Below are 21,618 nucleotides of genomic sequence, written 5' to 3'. Positions count from 1 at the left end.
ATCCAATAAACATTAACCAACGGTAACATAACATCGACGTAATAATTATAATTTTACACAACATTATAAATGTAGTATAATGTAACATATTATACGTAACAATTACATTGTTGAGTGTGAAATTATAACATAACGTTATGTTACTGTTAGTTGGTGTTTATTAAGAAGCAGTATTCTGCTACTAAATCAATATACAATATTACTAATGCCAATGAGCATCTTTTCTCCTTTATACCCTATATTTATCACAAAATTTATTATTTCAACAATAGCGCTGAAACTCGATCTCTATTTTTTGGGACAATGATCTTGAATTTTGATACGTTAATCTATCTTAATAGTACTTTATGCGCCCAATGAGAACATTTCTTAAATATAAGATCTCGCCCGATGACAGAAATACCAATTTTATTTATACATAATAATTACATATGTATAACAATAATAAATTATATATATTTTAAAATCCTGCAACGTATTATATTTATAAATTTGCGATATATAAATTTATAGCCAATACAAAATATGTAAATCTGAATAATTTAATAAATGTATATTTGTTATAAAAATAATTAGAATTATATAGTCTTTGGTGGTATTTTTTTACTTTGTCACATTAATTTTTTAGACTATCTTTAGAAATTTCTTTAAAAAAGTTTACTTTAAAAAGAAACAATACTTTTTTAAATTATTTTTTATCATTATTATTAATTAGTATTATTCAAAGATTATGTAATTTCCTATTTTTTAAATAAAAAATGTGAATAATGACTTATTAACAATATGATGTATTTTTGATCTCTGTACATTTTTTAGTGACCATAATCTCTTATTAAAGATAGCAAAAAGTATGAAGTGCCAAATAAGATAAGTCATTAGCTCATTCAAAAAAGGAGAATAAATGTAAAAGAGTAAGCGTATATAGAACCTAGTTTCCAAAAAAAATTTTTGACATTGGAAAACTTCTTAAATATTAGATTTTTGAATCGGTAAAAAAAGAAACATCATGGTTAAGAAGGTGCGTGTAATATTTTCTTGTACATGGCAGTGTTCTCAAATCGTGGAACTTTTGACGCATGCACAGTAGCACTAGTCTTCACGGATAGGTCTCCACTCACACATACGCAATAATGACAGACTCGTGCTTAACTACACCGCTGGACGGAATTTGGAGCTCATATATTTAATATTATATATTAATATTAATTTATTATTATATAATTACAATAGAAATTCTATTTACATATTATTCTATTTTCTGTCCCATAAGTCATATATTGCACATATTAGTCTTACATATCTATACATATACATATATAAAATTCCTTAATATTTCCTGTTCCTTTCTTTGTGACGGGACCCACGACATCTATTAGTTTGTAGAGCTATACGCGCTACTAATAGATAAAAGCACACGTTTCCTACTGCGCATGCGTCAAAAATTCCTCAATCTGAGAACATTAGTCCAGGGGGTCAATCATAAAACTTTTTCCCTAGAGCGGAAACGTGAAAAGTGAAAATCTTTACCAGTGAAGTTAATGGAGAAATTTTTCACTTTTCACGTTTCCGCCTTAGGGAAAAAGTTTCATGATCGACCCCCTGAAGGGTCCCAAATGCGCACAAAACCAGTCAAACACGGCAGGATTTTCCAATCGGACACACGGAGGTTTCAATCAAATACGGTTCCAATTGGACAAGTTGAAACGGACACACGATGATTTCAATAAGACAGTGTAGAACTTTTGTGAGGTTAGGAAATCTGTCACACGGCATAGAGGGACATTGGAAATGTGTAAATAAAAATAGTAATTCTCACACACGCAACACACACACACACACACGCGCGCGCGTGCGCGCGCACGTGTGTGTCTTACATCCTCGCCGTGTGTTCGATTAGAAAACCCTGCCGTGTCCAACTGGTTTTGTGCGCATCTAGAACCCTTCTCACCAGTCCATGGCAGACCAGGCTTAAATCCCCGAAGTACCAATCTTTTTAACGTAACTATTATATTTTACAATTTACTTATTTTTGTTATTCTTTTAAACAAAAAATATTATATACTTATTGTATAAAATGTAATATACATTTCACATAAGTAAAAAATTTTTAATTACAAATATGTTTTGGACCAATAGTGTAACAATACAATGATAGTAAGAAAGCCTCTTTCGGTCGCAGCTAGGTCTTAGTGCTAATATTTATTCGTGTGATTTTATATACTTCTTCTAATACAAAATAAAAAATTTTAGTTAATTTATTATAAAATTGTTTATTGTAAAATTCGCACATTTTGTGATGTTTATTTTTACAGACTAATCAAAATCATAAAACAAAATTAAAATTATCCAGATGTTCTTATTGATATAGAATTAAATTTGCAATATGTACAAATTCAATCTTTAATACATTATATCGTTTGCAATTTAAAAACATGATTAAATTTCAGGGGAGAAAAGGGTTAATATTTAATAATATTTAATATCACTTAATCTTGTTCAATTTAAAATTGTGTTATGACTGAAAATTAATTCGGCGCGCAGTTCATTGAACTTGAAAAAAGTATATAAAATCACACAAACAATACAAGCACGAAAGTCTAGCTGCGACCGTAGAAGGCATTCTTGTTCAATTTGTATTGATGATTAAATTTGTTTAGTATGCGTTAACAAGTAAATGCGAAATATCTTATAATATTAATCCATTAATTATCAGCTTTACGTTTAATCCTTGACTCAACCTTTTTTTTATTTAATATAAGAAATGAGACTCGTAAATTTGACAATAAAAAAAACGGCGAATACAAATCAGGCGCGATAATTAGTGCGCAATAAATATTGATCTCCAATTCTAAAATTGATATAGTTTATTAGACGTTTCGGCTCATTCTTCAAGATTATAAACTCAGACAACTTCATCCCATTCAATATTTCTAATAAATATAACTCGATTGCTTCCACTCCATCCATTTCCGGCCATTATTACTCATTTTCAGTTACCCCTACCACGTCCGATTCTGACATCCTCTCGGTAAATCAAATTAATTTGGATCCGCAGATCTTTTCTAATAATTTACCGAGCTCTTCTCTCAGTTCCGTGAGAAAAAAATGATTAACTAATTTGTCCTCTACAGACATTACTGTAGCTATTCACTGTTTTCTACAATTGGGGGATAACTTTTGTCTTCCTTGCCACCATTACAAAAAAAATTCTGTTTAAATTCATTAAAAGCATTGAGAATAACATTAAAAAATTACCAGCCTCCGCACATTTAGAAATTAGAAACCGTTCCATTCCCATTATTAATGAATTAAAATCTTTTTTTTAGAAACTCTTCATGTAATAAAAAATTTTTCGAACTTATTTCGAAAACCAGGGAATTTTTCATCAATAATGTTGATTTAATTTTCACTAAAGCTAATAAGGGTAACACAACAGTCGCCTTGAACCGTCTCGACTACAAATGTAAAATAGTCTCATTGCTGTCAGACAAAGAAATTTACACAAAGGCTACTAAGGATCGACAAATAACAAGCAGATCGAGATTGCTGCTCGCGAGATGGAAAGATTCCGATTACATCTCACTCTAATTACAAAGCTCTTTATTGCAATGACGGGATACTTCCAAGAGCCTACGGCCAAAGTTACATAAAGTTGACCATTCTTACAAATTATCGTATTATCTTATGATAGTCCTTTGCATGCTCTTGCGGATTTTTCGCATACCATAATCTCCAGTAGCGTACTTGAAGCAAATAGTCACGTCAGAGATATTTTTCAATTGGTAAAAAAACTCGCCGGCAAACAGCTGGATGAGAGCTATATTTTCATCTCTCTTGATGTGGTCTCTCTGTTTATCAACATACCAATTGAGCTAGCCATAAACAGCGTTTCTAATAGATGAAAATGTATTTCAAAAAATTGCAACATTCTTAAAACCAAATTCCTGAATGCTGTACGCCTTGTTTTAGAATCAACTTATTTTAAATTTGACGATATTATGTATAAATAAAACTTCGGTACTCCCATAGGCTCTCCATTGTCTCCTGTCATCGTACATCTTGTTCTCCAGGATCTGGAGACAGAAGTGTTAGGTAGTTTAGATTTCCTTTTTTCTTTCGATATGTGGACGATATCGCTACGGCAGTCCCTCGAGACAAGGTAGCTGTTACATTAGATAAATTTAATTCTTTCCACCCGAGAATTTACTATTGAACTTAGTGACAGAAGGTTAAACTTTTTGGACACTACTATTATCCTCAACAAAGGATATGTGGAGTTTGATCGGTACCATAAGCCCACTTTTTTGGGACGATATCCTAATTTCCATTCCTGGTATCGCGTCTCACAGAAACGTGGCGTTATAATGTGTCTTGTCGATCAAGCGTTCCTTTGGTTCTACCCAAAATATCACAGAAAAAACTTGGAGTTCATTGTCAACATTCTACTAGAGAAGGACTAACCTCTTGACTTTATTTTTACAACTATCCGAGAACGACAAAGATGCCTCCTTGTGGGAAGATCTAAAAAACAATTACTTCACAATACATCTGAAGTACGAGAAAAAATTTCTTGGTTTACAGTCCCGTATGTTCCATCAATCTTTGAAAGATTCACAAATATTTTTAGAAATTCTAGTATCAAAACTGCTTTTTACATCCTAAATAAATTGCGTAGATTTATCAAGGTTCAAAAAAATACTCTTCCAATTTCTTCCTGTAAGAATGTTGTTTATAAGATCTCATGCGTGATTGTGCCGTGATTGTGCCGATCTTATATATCGTCAGACAAGTCAGAACCCGCATTTCGGAGCACCGTAATCATATTTGCAGAAATGCTTCACTCAGTCCGTTATCACCGATCACAAGGTAGAATATGATCATGATTTTGATTGAGAAGTCAAAGGTCTTGACCACAAAAGATTTTACTATAAGCGACTTATTTCGGAAACTTTACACATTAAACAACAATGTAATGGCCTTAATTTACAATCGGACACAGATTTCTTACACCACGCATATTTATCTATCGTCGATAGCTTATAGCTTGTGTTATTATCTATTTATTTTCATCTGTCTGTTTATCTCTCAAAATTTCTGTTCGACCGGCAGCATCATTTTTCTTCTGATTGTTATTTTAACCGTTGTACAGACGTGCTACTAAGTTGACTTAATTATTTGTAATTTAAAAGATTGCTAATTTGTTGGCATGTGCCATTTGCGCTGAATTTATTATATATATTAGACAATTACTAACGTTGAGGTGAGTTTATTTTGTAATTTACTTAAACCATGATTCAATATAAATTTCTTGTCATAGTTCAAATCATGCTCCGACTTCCGAGCTTAATAACTCATCCAAACGCATAGCATTTTCCTGATGAGCCTTCACCTCAACTTTAGCTGCGCCTTTTCTTTGTACTTACTGAAGATGGCTCGAAGGATGAGCCAAAACGTCTAATAAACTATGTCAATTTAAGAATTGGAGATCACTATTTATTACGCACTAATTACCGCGCCTGACTCGTATTTGCCGCTTTTTTCGTTGTTATTATCTTTCTTTATTTGATAGACAAAAATTTTATACGCCCATGGAGTCTTCACTATTCCAATAATTGCTGATTTAGTTCTGCAAGGTCTAGAGAATAAAGCACTAGAAACGTTATAAACATTCCGTTAACTTTCTATGTAAAATACATTGACTACATTACAATGGCAGTTCCGTCCAACAAAACACAAGACATTCTCCATATTTTTAAATCTTTTCACTCTAGATTACAGTTTACATTAAAGATTATGGGTAATAAATTAAATTTTCTGGATATCATGATCAACAATAACAATCTCCTTGAATTAGATTGATTCTATAAACCCACATTCTCCGGGAGATACCTTAATTATACGTCTACAACTAGCTTTCAAAAAAAAAGGAACAATCTTAGGAATGATTGAGTCTTTCTTTTTATCGTGCTTAAAATATCATTGTAAGAATATAATATTTACGATATATAGACTACCTTAAACAACAATTATCTTGAAATTTATTTTTGACACAATTAACGAACGGATTAAATCTTTATATATATACAAAAAGACTTTTTATCAAAATAATAACTCAGTAATAACTGTGGAAAAAAAATGTGATTCACTATTCCATATATTTCGGGGATATCGGAAAAAAGATGTCTACAGATTTAGATATGAAATTAGTATCTTTTAGCTGAACTAAACTAAACAAAATCATTACAGTACTGAAAAACGTTCTCCCAAATAACGCAAAGAAAAAATAATATACAAGATACATCATAAAGATTGTGATGTATCCTATGTCGGACAAACGAATAAAACAATAAAAACCAAAATATTAGAACACCGTAATCATATACGTAAAAATATAGACAATTATTCTGTTGTAACGAAATATAAGGTACATTATAACTATGAGTTTAATTGGGAAAGTATTAGTGAATCGTTTATTTATACCTTTACAAACGTAGAATCTCCGAAATGCTATACACTTAATACTTAAACACCAATCCTGTAAAAAACGGAAACACATTTTCGGGACTGAGAAACTTTTCCAACTTTGAAAAACTATAACTTTGATTATTTATAATATTGATTAATCAATATTTTTCAACAACTTCTTTTTAATGAAAATTCAGAATCTCAGGAGTATGACTGCACAATCGACATTGTCAAAAAATAATTTATTGTGAAGTTATAAAGGAAAAACTATTAAACAAAAATGAGAAAATGTTCAAAAATTCACTTTTCCTTCAAAAAATCATACCTTCGTAACAAAAAACTTTTAAGGACTTTCAAATACGGTGTTTTAAAGTTAAAAAGTCACACTTTCAAAATAAAATTTGGCGAAGTCATTCCTTTTAAGAAGTATACTAATGTAACATGGAGAATATGAGGTATTTTTGGGCATCTAAAAATCCACTTAAAAAAAAATCATATCTTTGCAACAAAAAACTTTTAAGGACTTTATGATACGGCGTTTTAAAGCTAAAGATTCATACTTAAAAAAAAATTATATCATTGTCATTTTTATTAAAAAATGTACTTATGTAACAAGGCGAGTATGAGGTATTTTTGATTAAATCATGTCTAAAATTAAAAATTGATGTGTTTCATGATATATTTCGGAAAAACTCCTTTCTCTAGAGCATTCTATAGTATTCCAACTTTAGACAGAGTATATGCGAGTAACATCCGCAAATCGACCTGTTCAAACGTATTTTGTCCAGCTTTTTTATGTAAAATACAAAAAAAAAATTTCACTTATACACTCCATGGGTCGCATTGACCATAACAAAACTTTGCTGCCGTGCCGTTCAAAGTCTAGTTGACCAAAAAAGTTGATCAACCATATCAATCGAAAGAGATTTCAAACTTTTTTTACGTCTTGGTCCAAACCTCCTATTTCATTCCGTCTTCACACAGCAAGAGTTCGAAACTTCATATGAGGTCTCTCAGACCCACTTACGTGTTTAAGGGTTAATCAATTACATTTTCCTGCAAATTTATTGGTTTTTGTAACTATGACGGCCTCAATAAGAATATTCCACGTCTACGTGAGGACTTGGTTAAGCGGACTAAAGGCGTGTAGATGTGTGTGGTAAACCGGTGTGCGATAGAGGTCAAAATAGCATTAATTAAGATAAGCTTAGGTGTAAGGAGGCGTGTTTCGGAGAAGATTAAAAGTAAGAAAAAGGGGAAATTGGTGGCAAAAGTAGACAGTGAAGATCGAAAGAGAAATAGACGGATAAAAGTGTGGCAAGGCGAAAGAGGTTATCGCAGGCAAGGGAATGGCGGAATCCGCGGGATTAGGAAAGACTGATAAGGCCGATAAGGTAAGAAAACAACTGAGATTAACCACGGAAGGAAAAGAAAGAAGTAGGAGAGTTTCTTTTAGGCTAGCGGAAGAAAAGGATAAAGGGGAACGAAAAGATTTGATTAAGGTAATGATGTCGGAATTGAAGATATTAAAAAACGATAAGAAAATGTACAAAGAGGAGATAGAAAAGCTCAAGGGCGTAGTAATAAAATGCGAGGAAAAGATAGGCAAGTTAGAGGAAAGATTAGAAAAAATGGAAAGGAACTGGAAAGAAGGAACGGAAAAAGACACGACAAGGTGTTAGAAGGAAAGCAGGAAGATAGGAGAAGCGTTAGAAGCATATGGAGCTTAAGAAGTAGAGTGGATAGCAAGGTGAGTATAACGACTAAGTATAGCGAGTTAAGTGGATTAAGTGAGAGAGATAGGCATATTTAGAAAATGGGCAACGGAGCAAGACAGAGAGGGTAGAAAATATAATATTATTATAAAGGGGATAAAGTTGCCAGAAGCAGTGAATGATAGGTTAGAAAGTAAGAAATCGATGGAAGATCTAATTAAAGAAAAAAAGGAGTAGATTGTAAGGCAACAAGTTGTAGAGTAAGTGGACCTGTAATTATTGTGAAACTAGAAAGCGAGGAAATAAAAAGGAAAATAATGGTAAACAAATAAAAGTTAAAGTTAAAGAAAAAAGGATATTTTTAGAAAATGATATGAGTTGGGAGCAGGGTTCAGAAAACGATAAAAAGATAGATAAAGGACGGAAGAACAGAAAGAGAAAAGGGTACAAGTAAAAATAGGATTTGGTAAAGTAAAAATAGGGGATATATGGAAGCCATGGAAAAAGATAGAGAGAGAAGAGAAAAGGAGAGAGAAAAAAGAGGAGAAAAAAGAGGAAAGAAACAAGGGAGAGGAAATTAAAAATTTCAATTAAGTTAGGAGAAAAAGGTCGTGAGGTAAGAGAAGCAACAGACGTAGGGCACAAAAGAAAATATTTATTTTAGAATGTAGCAGAAATTGGAAATAAAGACAAGGAGTTTTGGAAATATGTGACAGACTTCGAGGTAGTGAGTATGCGTGAAACATGTGTGGAGGAGAGGAGATGAGAAAGTATAAAAGACAGATTACCTGAAACACGCAAATGGGTGTGCAGCTTCGCTAGGAAAGAAAAGAATAAAGGAAGGGCAAGAGAAGGATTTATAATAGGTAAAAGAAAAGAGAGGGAAGGTAAGAGGAATAGATTAAAGATAATAGAAAAGAGAAAAGGGATAAAAAAAGACAGAGATAGCGAGGGAGATTGAAAAACAGACAATTATTTCGGTCTATGAGGCACAAGGGGGAAAACGGTTAAAAAAGGAATTAGAAGAGCTTATAAAAGAAAAGAAAAAAATATAATAATAGGGAATTTTAATGTGAGAATAGGTGAGCTAGAGGGAAAAGATATAGAAGAAGAGGAAAGACATAGTAAAGATAAAGTAATAGGAAATGAAAGGAAAAAAATAGTAGAGTGGATAGTGGAAAAAGGCTAGTATATTTTAAATGGGACAATAAAAGGAACTGGAAGAGAGAGTTCAAATATGTAGGAGCAAGAGGGTGTACGGTTATAAATTATGTAATTGTAAACGTAGATATAAGAGATAAAATTTATAAGTTTAGAATAGGGGATAGAATGGACTCAGATCACTTGCCACTGGAGATGGAGTTTTACAGGGAAGAAGAAAAGGAGCAGGATCCAGAAGAAGAACAAGAGGAAAAAGGAGAAGTGGAAATAGAAACGATCCTTTACAAGGCAAAAGAGATATACGCAGAAAGGACGGAAAAACTATGCAATACAGAAGAACTTGAAGAAAAAGAAACGGACACATTGGAGGAAAAATGGGATAAATTATTAGGAGTATAAATAAGTTTCCACCGTTTCACAAAAAATGGCGCTACTAGGATGTTATGGTTGAAATTGTCTGTTGTAAAACGTTATATCGTAAGATTGGACATCTGGCAACAACATAACCTTAAAATATTAGCGATTTTGTATCAGCATCATATATCTTTTTTCGTACGAAAATGTCGAGTTTTGAGCCGAATAAGCGTCATTTGCGGGAGCTTTTGATTTATTTTTTAATTTGAAGAAATCTGCAGCCGAGGAGCATCGATTGCTTGTAGAAGCATATGGTGAGACTGCCTTAAGTGAGAGAAGTTGCCGTGAGTGGTTTCACAAGTTTAAGAACGGTGAATTTGACGTCGAAGACGAAGAACGTAGCGGAAGGCCGAAAGTGTACGAAAACGTGGAATTGGAAACATTATTAGATAAAGATTCGTGCAAGAAGCACTTGCACTTACATTAGGAGTGACTCAACCAGCAATTTCACATCGCTTAAAATCATTGGGAATGATTCAAAAACAAGGAAACTGGGTTCTATAAGAACTGAAGCCGAGAAACGTTGAACGCCAATTTTTCACATGTGAAATGCTGCTTGCCAGGCATAAACGAAAGGGTTTTTTGCATCGTATAGTTACTGGTGATGAAAAATGGATCCACTACGATAACCCAAAGAAGAAGAAATCATGGGGACCACCTGGCTATGCTTCAACATCGACAGCCAAGCCGAACATTCATGAAAAAAAGCTCATGTTGTGTATTTGGTGGGATCAGCTTGGTGTCGTGTATTATGAGTTGCTCAAACCGAATGAAACCATTACTGGGGCTCTCTACCGAACACAATTGATGAGATTGAGCCGAGTACTCAAGGAAAAACGTGCCCACTACTACTTCAGACACGGCAAAGTTATTCTTCTGCATGATAATGCTCGTCCACATGTTGCGGCGCCGGTCAAAACCTACCTGGAAACACTCAATTGGGAAGTTTTACCCCACCCGCCGTATTCACCAGACATTGCTCCTTCTGATTACTACCTGTTTCGATCGATGGCGCATGGCTTGTCTGAGCAACACTTCACATCATATGAAGATACAAAAAATTGGGTCGATTTGTGGATAGCTTCAAAAGATGAAGCATTCTTCCGACGCGGTATCCGTATGCTGCCAGGAAAAGTAATGACTAGCGATGGACAATACTTCGAATAAAACATTAGGTACCGTTCTTTCACAATAAATGCCCAATTTTTGATAAAAAACGGCGGAAACTTATTTATACTCCTAATAATAAAGATTATACAGGTAGCAATAGTAAAGAAAAAAATAAAGAGAAAAACAAAAAAACTAAGACATAAAGATTGGTGGGACAGGAGCTGTACCAGAAAAAAGAAAGAGATAAAAAGAATCTATAGAAGATGGAGGAAAGAGAAGATAGAAAGAGATAAATATATGTTGGAGAAAAGAAATCTGAAGGAATTGCTAGGAAGGAAACAAAAGGAGAAGAAGAAAGAAGAGGAGGAATTGAGGAGGATAAAAGGCGAAGCAGACGTGTGAAAATATACAAATAGAAAGAAAGAAAGGAAATCAACGATATACATATAACAAGGAAAAGAAAAATGGAGGAAATACTTTATGGACTTGACGGTTCGGAGATGGGCCCAACGGTGAAAGGAATTAGTATGGAAAAGAGACAGCAAGCAAAAGAAAAGGAAATAAATAAGTCAGAAATAAGGAGGGCAGTTAGGAAAATAAAGATTAGAAAAGCAGTAAAAATCAATGAAATTCCGGTGGAGGCATGGAAGTACGCTGGCAAGAAACTGTGAACTAGACTGGTGAAATTAATGAAACTGATCTGGATCACGGGAAAAATGCCAAATAAATGGAGAATGAGTATAATTTTGCCTTTGTATAAAAGAGGAGAAAGGAAGATAGTCAGCAATTACAGAGGTATCTCTATCCTCTGTTCAGCGTATAAAGTCTATGCTGAAGTGATAAGGAACAGACTGGAGTAGGAGGCTGAAGCAAAAGGCCTGATCCCGGTGAGTCAAACAGAGTTCAGGAGGAGAAGATCGACGATGGACAATATTTTTGTCCTGAGTCATCTGATGCACAGGGAAAAAGAAAATGGAAGAAGAGACGAGAAAGTTTATATGTTATTTGCGGATTGGAAGGCGACTTTTAATAAAGTGGATAGAGAAAAGCTGTGGATGGTATTGAGGAACAAGGGTATAAATAAACAGACAATAGAAAAAATATATGAAGTAACGCATACAGTGATAAGAACGAGCCAAGGAGTTTCACAGAAAGATTCTCAACTAGAAATGGAGTGAGGCAAGGTTGTGTGATGAGTCCATCTTGTTTAATTTTTACATAGCGAAACTAAAACAGGTATTAAGAAACAAAAGGATAGGAGTAATAGTAATAAGAAAAACTAAGATATGGGAGTTAGCGTATGCGGACATAGTGTTGATAGCGAAAAATAGAGAAGCAATGCAAGATATGATAAATACGTTCAAGCGCTTCTTGATAAATAAGAAATTAAAACTATGCCCAAATAAAACAAAGGTAATGGTTTTTAATAGGAAAACAAAAGAAAAAATAAAAAAATGGAAGTAAGGAAAAGAAAAAATTGAAGAAGTACAATCGTTTAAATATTTAGGTTTTGTGTTAAATACTAAGAGTAATTATAAGAAACATATGAAAAAACTTTGTGGTAAAGTAAAATAGCGGCTAGAAAAGTATGGGATTTAGAGGAGAGAATATGTAGGAATGATATGAAGAAAAGATGGATGTTGTTCACGTACTTGGTACAAAGTGTTATGGTGTAGAAATATAAGGATGGGTAAAGATAAAGAAATTAAAGAAAATAATGATGGATTATGTCAGATGATTATTTGGGTTAGAATTTTGTACACTAAAATACATAATTTCAAGAGAACTGATAATAAATAAACTCAGAGTAGGATGGGGTACCAGAGCTAGGAGATACGAGAATAGGGTTAAAGAAAGGAGAGCAGAAGAAATAGTTAAGGAGTGTTGGTGGTAGAAAGAGAACTATAATTGGAACGATACGTATGGGAAAAAAAGGAAAAGATATTACAATAGGAACGGTTGGGGGATAGAGGCAAAAGAGATAAGAGAAGATGTAGCAGACAACTTAAAAAAGGAATTAATAGACAGAAAAAAGGATACGCAGAGACAATGGGAGGATGAAAAAATTGCAAAGGCAAGATATAATAAGATATACAGAAGAATAGGTTTAAAAGAAAGGCTGCCAATATACTTGAAAAGTAGAAATATAGAAGATACAAGTAGAGGTGATAAGATAAGGGCAAAAATAAAGCTAAGGTGTGGGAATTTAGAACAAGTGAATAAATATTGGTTAGAGAAAATACATTGGTCTTGTATATTTTGCGAGAAAGACAGGGATTTTATAGACCACTATGTCAAAGACTGTGAGAAAACTAGCAGATGGTTTGCGGAATTAAGAGATAACAAAGATAGAGTCATAGATCAAATATACGAAAAAAACTTAAGTAGGCAGAAGTAGTAGTAAAGAAACTATGGAAAGAAAAGGAAAGAGTACTAAAAGAAAGGAAGGAGAAGGTCAAAAAGAAAGTAAAAAGATAAGAAGAAATAGAGGAGTGAAAGAGGGCGGGAGAGAGGGGGTGAAAGAGAGAGAGGGGAGAGGGCAGAATAAGACTGTAATATAACTTTAAGTGTATGTAGGTAGTACATAATAAGGTAGTACGTAGAAAGGAATGTTATATAACAAGGGCTATGAAAAGCTGTGAGAAAACATGCGAGGTAGGATATAGATAAAAAAAATAGAGTAGAACATAAAAATAGATTAAGGTGTAGAGGAATGAGTGTTTTAGAAAAACTTTGTAAACCAAGTCCCCTTCTCGGCATTGTAAGCTAAAGAAAAATAAATATTTATCTATTCCACGTCTATGCTCATACTACATACTCATATTTAAGTGTAATATGAACATAGACATGGAATATCCTTATTGAGATTGCTATAGTTAAAATCCCAATATATCACAAAAGATTTTGGTAAAAACACAGAAAAGGGGAGCAGTCTGTGACGATCTTAATCTTGACATATGTTAGCAAGGAGAAGGTTCTGACTTACAAAAGATTTTAAGTAATGCTAACTTCTTATTAAAAAAATATTTACGAATAAAGTTTTACAACTGCTTTAATACTTCTTTTACATTACAAGTAATATTTAATTAATATGTATATTATTTAGTGGATATACTATATACAACTCATAATTTAAAAGAAAACAATTGAGCGTGAAAAGTCGCAAATCCATGTAAAATAGTACATCTGTACATCTCATTTCCTTCCCGAGGCAGGGGAGGAGGGAGGGTAGAGTTGACTTCGCTTCGCGTGAAAAATCGCAAAACTTTATTTGTAAATATTTTTTTTAATAAAAATTGAGCATTACTTAAAACCTTTTGTAAATTACTCAGGACCCTTAATAACATATGTTAACGTCAAGATCGTCAAAGGCTGCGCCCGTTTTCTGCGTTTTTACCAAGCTTTTATAAAAAAAATATTTTATTTATAAAATGTTCATGGTGCAGCACTTATTAATATTTTTAATGTTTCTAGTTTAATTTTCACCTACACTATTATATGGCAATGTGCAAATTTTATGATAAATAATTTTATAATAAATAAATAAAACTTTCAAAAATTTTGTTATACATATATAATATAATAAAAATCAATTCCAAATATTTTTGCTTAAAAGAATAACAAAAATTTTATTATCTAAAATATAATAAAAATATATTTCAAATATTTTTGCTTAAAAAAATAATAAAAATAATTAAATTATAATATATTTTAAAAAAAAAGGTGACACTACAGAGATTCTTCTTAAAAATAGCATTTTAAATCCAGCAAGTATGCGGCACGCAGTTTGAAGAAACTTGTAAATATTTGTAAATTTACTTAGAAAAATATTGAGTACTAATTGTAAAATCTATTTCCAACTGATATAGTTATTCTCGTTATTTAAATGTTAAAAGATTATGTGTGCGTGCGTATGTTATATAGCTTCTGCCGCAACACTTTCTTGTTTCCAAGCAATCCAAGATTTTAACATTTAAAGAACGAGAATAGCTATATCAGTCGGAAACAGATCTTACAATTAGTACTCAATATTTTTTCAGGTAAATTTACAAACATTTACAAGTTTCTTCAAACTGCGTGCCGTATACTTACTGGATTTAAAATGCAACTTTTAAGAAAAATCCAAAAACGTAACATTACAAAAATAAAATTGCTAATTAATTTAATAATTTTGATATTTACAAGCATATCTATACGACCCCCCCCCTTCTTTATCTCAAAAATTATAAAGAATTTATTGCAAAAAATATTAGATAATACTACGTTATATAGTTATATCAGACTGACAAAATTAAAACACGAGAATAGAAAGCCTATGTCGATTACAGTGGTTCTTGGTGCCAAATAATAGCTTTTAATTTTTACAACTCAAACTGTACGCCGCATATTCGTCAAACTTGAAACTAAAATATTAGCTCAATCAAGATTTTGAATACTTAACATATAGCTACTACTATGCTAAATTTTAGTACAATTTTTTCAAAGACCCATTCACGCTATTCCTTTTATATTTTTAATATACTAAATCCCACCCTTTCGAACAAACTTTGACTCACTTGATTTGACATTCCGCAGTTTCTGTTATTTTATAAAATTAAAAACACAAGCATCATTTCAATCAGAACACTTATGTCTAAATGTGTTCAATGAATAAATAAATTGTATACACATTGCTCTTCAAGAACGTGTTTTGTGTTAAATTTTGCTCGGTAAAACTTTTACAGAAATTTTTTTCCCATTTTTATTAAAAATTTGACTAGAAGTTAAAACACGTGTTTATTCCAGCTGTTGTATTTTAAATACTAACAATAGTAACGTAACGTGTCAAACAGTGTTGTGAAAGTTATCGCTAGCCAATGCTATTGAAATATATTCCGTATACTGTTTGTTGTACTATTACAAAAGTTCGGTTTTTGTTAACAAATCATATATTAGATACAATCCGCTTCGACCAAAAAATAACATTCTTCTTAATTGTGTTATTTACTTTATCGGTCCTAATTTTACATTTCTTATTGTATAAAAAATTAAGTTATCAAGATAATACTGTTTCCGACAATAATCAAGATGATCAAATAAAACATTTGCGACTTCAGTCCACTGGGAGATCTAGAATCATGGTCACTAATAAATCATACAAAGATCAAATAGATTGTTAATAAATTTTTATACTTTTTACTTTAAAAATAGAAAATCAATCTTTAAACATAAATAAAAAACAAAAAAAAATTCTATAAAATATATACCCACTTTTCTAAAAACAATTCCTAATAAAAATTTAAAAAATTGGTGCAATAAAATAGAAAAATCTTTTGATGAAAAAAAACAAGAAAAAGAAAAAAGAAAGAATTGAGAACACTGATGACATTAAAAAACATTAATTGCAAACAATAATTACCAACCGTCACTGAACATTACGGATTTCTGTCCTTCTGCGCGATGTTTTGAACCCTCTCTCTTAAGAACGCCCACAGGCACCATCACCGTTGGCGGTGGCGGCAAACCGCCGGCTAATTGTTGCAAAGGTGGTATAGTTGAACAGTACTCCATGGGATTATTTGGATTAGGCTGTCTCCCCTATAATCATTTGTCGAATACTTCTAACATCAACATTTATTCGATTATTCAGCAGACACATTTATTAATTACATAAATTATAAAAAAAATATGATTATTCTTTCTAATACATTTGTATAGTAATATTAGAAGATAGGATCACATTTCCGGTAGTGAGGCATAACTGGCTATTATAAATTATATCTAAAAATCGTTATTTTGCAATAAAACTTTTTTCATCTTTTCTTTAAATGTTCACAAAAGCAGCCTCAAAGTTTAAAAAAAATAAGCTTTTTAATTTTTATTTTTAAAAAAATCTTAAAAAGTTACTTTTTATAAATTTTAATATTTCAAAGTAAGTACCTTTTTTAACCCTTTGCATCTCGGTGTAGCTGTAAGAGTTACAGTTACACCTACTATTCAAGTTTATCAATAAATCAATTGTTTCACGTATTCCTTTATCATATTTGGTACGGGTGTGTAAAGTTGGCACCCCTATGGTACACAATCATAGCTCCGTTCAGAGTTCTGGATTATTTATAACAAAAGGAAGAGTTCTTGATAGTTTTTACAAATAGTTCTATTACAACAACAAAAAAAAAAATTTTGAAAAATGGGGGTGCTAACTTTACACCTAAAAGTAGCACCGCATAGTTCTGAATAATTAATTTGATACTTTTTAAGGAGTACTAGAGTTCACCGTATAAAAAAAAACTTTTTCAATTAAGAGAAAAAAAATAAAAAAAGTAAAAAAATGCATATCAAGTCCGAATAGTTCTGAATAGCACACACGATTCCTTTCAATGAGTTCTAGAGTTCTCGATACATTTTAGAAACAAATCTGCTCAAAAAAGTAAAAAAAATCGCAATTGAATTCTCAAAAGTGCTATCAAAAAAAATGATAGAAACTTCGAAAGTATCAGTTTTACATAATTTTCTCATTAAGATCTTTGATAGAACTCCGCGACGCCTATTCAGAACTCTCAACAGAACTACCAGAAATCTTAAAAAATTTTTTCACGATGTCGACCTTGTATTTTTGAAGTTCAAAAAAATTTTCTAAGAGTTCTGGTAGTTCTGTTAAGAGTTCCGGGTAGTTCCCGATGAGTTCTATCAAAAATCCTAATGACAAAAATCTGTAGGATTGAAAACAAAAATGTTATGGACGATTGTAGGTGACGATTTTATACTTTTTAAGTGCAAAATTTTTTTTAAGAGTTCTGGTAGTTCTATTCAAAGTTCTGAATAGTTCTCGATGAGTTCTATCCAAAATTCTAATGACAAAAATCTGTAGGATTAAAAACAAAAATGTTACAGACAATTGTAGGTGATGACCTTATACTTTTCGAGTAACAGAACTACCAAAACTCTTAAAAAAAATTTCGCACTCAAAAAGTATAAAAGTCGTCACCTACAATTGTCTGTAACATTTTCGTTTTTAATCCTACAGATTTTTGTCATTAAAATTTTGGATAGAACTCATCGGGAACTATTCAGAACTCTGAACAGAACTACCAGAACTCTTAAAAAATTTTTCGCACTCGAAAAATATAAAATCGACACACCTGCGATCGTCCGTAACATTTTCGTTTTCAATCCTACAGATTTTTGTCATTAGAATTTTTGATAGAACTCATCGAGGACTACCCAGAACTCTCAACAGAACCACCAGAGCTCTTAAAAAATTTTTCCGAACTTCAAAAATACAAGGTCGACATCGTGAAAAAATTTTTTAAGAGTTCTGGGAGTTCTGTTGAGAGTTCTGAATAGGCGTCGCGGAGTTCTATCAAAAATCTTAATGAGAAAATTATGTAAAACTGATACTTTTAAAGTTTCTATCATTTTTTTGATAGCACTTTCGAGAATTCAATTGCGATTTTTTTTACTTTTTTGAGCAGATCTGTTTCTAAAATGTATCGAAAACTCTAGAACTCATCGAAAGAAACCGTGTCCGCTATTCAGAACTATTCGGACTTGATATGCATTTTTTACTTTTTTTATTTTTTTTCTCTTAATTGAAAAAGTTTTTTTTATACGGAGAACTCTAGTACTCCTTAAAAAGCATCAAATTAATTATTCAGAACTATGCGGTGCTACTTTTAGGTGTGAAGTTAGCACCCCCATTTTTCAAAATTCATTTTTTTTGTTATAATAGCAGAACTGTTTGTAAAAATTATCAAGAACTCTTCCTTTTGTTATAAATAATCCAGAACGCTGAACGGAGCTATGATTGTGTACCATAAGGGTGCCAACTTCACACACCCGTTTGGTACAGCTTGATTACTAAAGGTTTCTTCTAACTAATAAATTAAGTTTTAGTCATATTTTAAATAAATAATTTGTTATTAATAAATATAGGGGAGAGTGGGATAAATCGGATCTATTTGCAGATTTTACTCTCTACAAAGCGCAAATGATCGTAAAACCGAAGGTGCCAGTTGGAAAGCTAATTTAATTTCTTTCATTTTTGCTTGAGACCATTTTGACATATTTTTCACCTGTGTTGAACTATAATGGAAAATGTACAAATGCCTTTTTCAGTTCGATTTGGAACCACTGGTTTATGAACTAAAATTTCAAAATATTTTAATGCGTTTCTTTTAGTATTGAGTAAAAACAAGCAATTTGACCAAAAAGAGGGAGAAAAGGTTAATATTAATTTCAATTTTAATAATACGTAATATTACTTAATCTTGTTCAATTTAAAACTGTGTTATAATTGAAAATTAATTCGGCACGCAATTCATTAAATTTGAGGAAAGTATATAAAATCAATACAAATAATACAAGCATAAAGATCTAGCTGCGACCGTTGAAGGTATTCTTGTTCAATTTGTATTGATACAGTAACGATCAAAATATCTCTCAACTACTAAAAAAAATTGTATTTAAAACAAATTAGTGGCAGTTTATATAATTAGATGTTTCCTGATAATGTTATGATATCGTTATTATATAATTAAAGTTAAAATTAATAAAATTCATTCATTCCGAGACTGATGACTCATAATATTAATTATACTAATTTAACATTTCTAAGATCAGATTTGGTTAGCCGATTACAAGTGCTACGATCAAGTTATAATTCCGATATAAAAGTCCGATTTGAACACGAGTCCTTCCGAACTTTGGAATAAATTCTACAATAAACCGTAGAAGTAATCATAAAACGCTTAATATTTTTGAATTCTACATTCTTTAATTATCTTAAATCAATTACCTTTCAAAATTTTAACATCTTTTAAATAATGATTTACAATAATTTTATTTTTTTTTTCATTTTTGCACGATGGCTGAAAATTAGTACATATTCGCATCTATTCTATGAATGTTATGACAGAGAACTGTCAAATTACTGTCACATGTTCGGTGTCTTATAAGGACTTTACATAATAAATGACATAAAAATTTGCTTAACTGTATTCATTTAAATTAAAAAAAGTCTTATTTGGAACACGGTCCGATTTAGGCCACTCTCCTCTATACTAAAAAAATGGTTTTTAAAGATTAAAGAAGGTTGCAATTTGGGACAATTTCGACCCCCTACAAATTTCGTTCAAACTTATAAAAAAACTGTATCTTGAGGTAAATTATATTCAATTTAAATGATTCCAGCTCAAACGGACTTATTAAGTGGTGTTGCCATTTTACTTCAAAAATAAATATTTTGAATATCTAACCGTTACATGAAAATGTTGAAATCCAGTACAATCACGCTAACAACTCGTATAGCAACAGGAAATCAATTAGGATTCCCATTGCTATGCATATGCGTACCGGATTCAAATTCCGCATACGCAGAAGTATCGATAGACGCTGATAGTCTTTCGGGCTTCCGGTCTGAAATACTATCGCTACGCAAGCTACTGCTGAGTCGCTTTCCGATATTCGTATTTCGGCTAAGCGTGGGAGCTGCATTTTGCAAGAACACGATTGGTCGAACGAAGTGACAAATTTGTGAATAAATAGAGTGACAAAAGCGGAAAGTGACAGGAGAGTCAATCGAAACAGCTGACCGGGACGTTACTCGTTGTGCGTAATTTACACATCGAGCCGGTAACGTGATCCGAAAATAACGCTAATTGTAAGACCTATATAGGGTGTTCCAATTTCAATTTCACCACCTATTATCTCCGGCGCCTGAAGAGGTACCGACTTGAAATTTTGCATAGTCATACAACTTATCGAGTAGCTCGACCTAAAAATATTTTCATGACTATAGGATGTTCCCTCAATTCATGGCAAACCAATCATACAATTTTTTAAATGGAACACCCTATATTTTATTGCATTATTTGATAGTCTCTTTTATTCCAATCAACTTTGATATAAGGTAGTATAATCCTGTTATGTACCGTTCGGTAGATATTTTCAATTTTCAATCAAAACAACCCCACGACGCGGCGCGCCTCACCAGCGACTATCGCCCGCGTCGCATCACCCGCCGGCCCACGACCGGGGATATAAATACCGGCGCGGCCAAGCGGTAGTCACCAGTCCTGTTCCAGATCTTCTCCTAAAGAATTTCCAGTGCGACTTGACTAGCTCCTGAGTCGCATACGTCTACCAAAAATATTAAAATGCCGTTTACAAACGCAGAGAAAGTGGACATGTACGACATTTACGTCCAAAGCGGTGGAAACGCTAAAAGAGCGCGGAGAATCTATGCATAGATTTCCGCAACGTGTTGTACCTAGTGCAAACACGTTTCGCAATATCGTGAGAAAATTTCGACAAACGGGTACGGTAAAGAATCGATGGCTCGCTGTTTACGCAAGACGAGCCCGCGGTGAGGACACAGAGTTAGAAATTCTTCTTTATTTTAATGAAAATGAGAACGCGTCAATTCGTAATGCAGCCCGTGCGTTGAACGTAAACAACACTACAGTTCAGCGTGTTCTAAAAACGTACAAGATAAAAAATTATCGCTCTCATGTACTGCAAAGATTGCTATCAAATGATTATAATAGGCGTGAAATGACCGTTTCTCGCATAGATTGCTGAATTGCTGCATGATATTCCAGATCTGCTGAATCATATTCTTTAGACTGATGAATCAAAATTTACCAATAATGAGTTTATTAATCGATGGAACTTTCGCACTTGAACCGCTAAAAACCCTCATATAAAATTTGAAACCCGGCACCAAAAGATTTTTTCCATCAATGTTTGGTGCGGTTTAATTGGTCACAGACTT

General features: G+C 32.5%; 1 protein-coding gene across 6 annotated transcripts in view; it reads right to left on the bottom strand.

The window, feature by feature from the left end:
- LOC105202431 (zinc finger FYVE domain-containing protein 16) overlaps window positions 1–21,618 on the bottom strand; it is a 140,821-nt gene that overhangs the window by 56,168 nt on the left and 63,035 nt on the right. For all 6 annotated transcript variants that reach the window (XR_005576085.1, XM_039456205.1, XM_039456208.1 and 3 more), the window contains exon 6: window positions 16,268–16,442. Coding sequence is in view for 5 of the 6 variants with exons in the window: in XM_039456205.1 (XP_039312139.1) it covers window positions 16,268–16,442 (175 nt within the window). In the remaining variant the exon portion in view is untranslated. The remainder of the gene's footprint in view (window positions 1–16,267; window positions 16,443–21,618) is intronic.

The sequence above is a fragment of the Solenopsis invicta genome, chromosome 12 (genome assembly GCF_016802725.1).
Source record: "Solenopsis invicta isolate M01_SB chromosome 12, UNIL_Sinv_3.0, whole genome shotgun sequence".
Lineage (NCBI taxonomy): Eukaryota > Metazoa > Arthropoda > Insecta > Hymenoptera > Formicidae > Solenopsis > Solenopsis invicta.
This window is presented reverse-complemented; position numbering and strand designations above follow the sequence as displayed.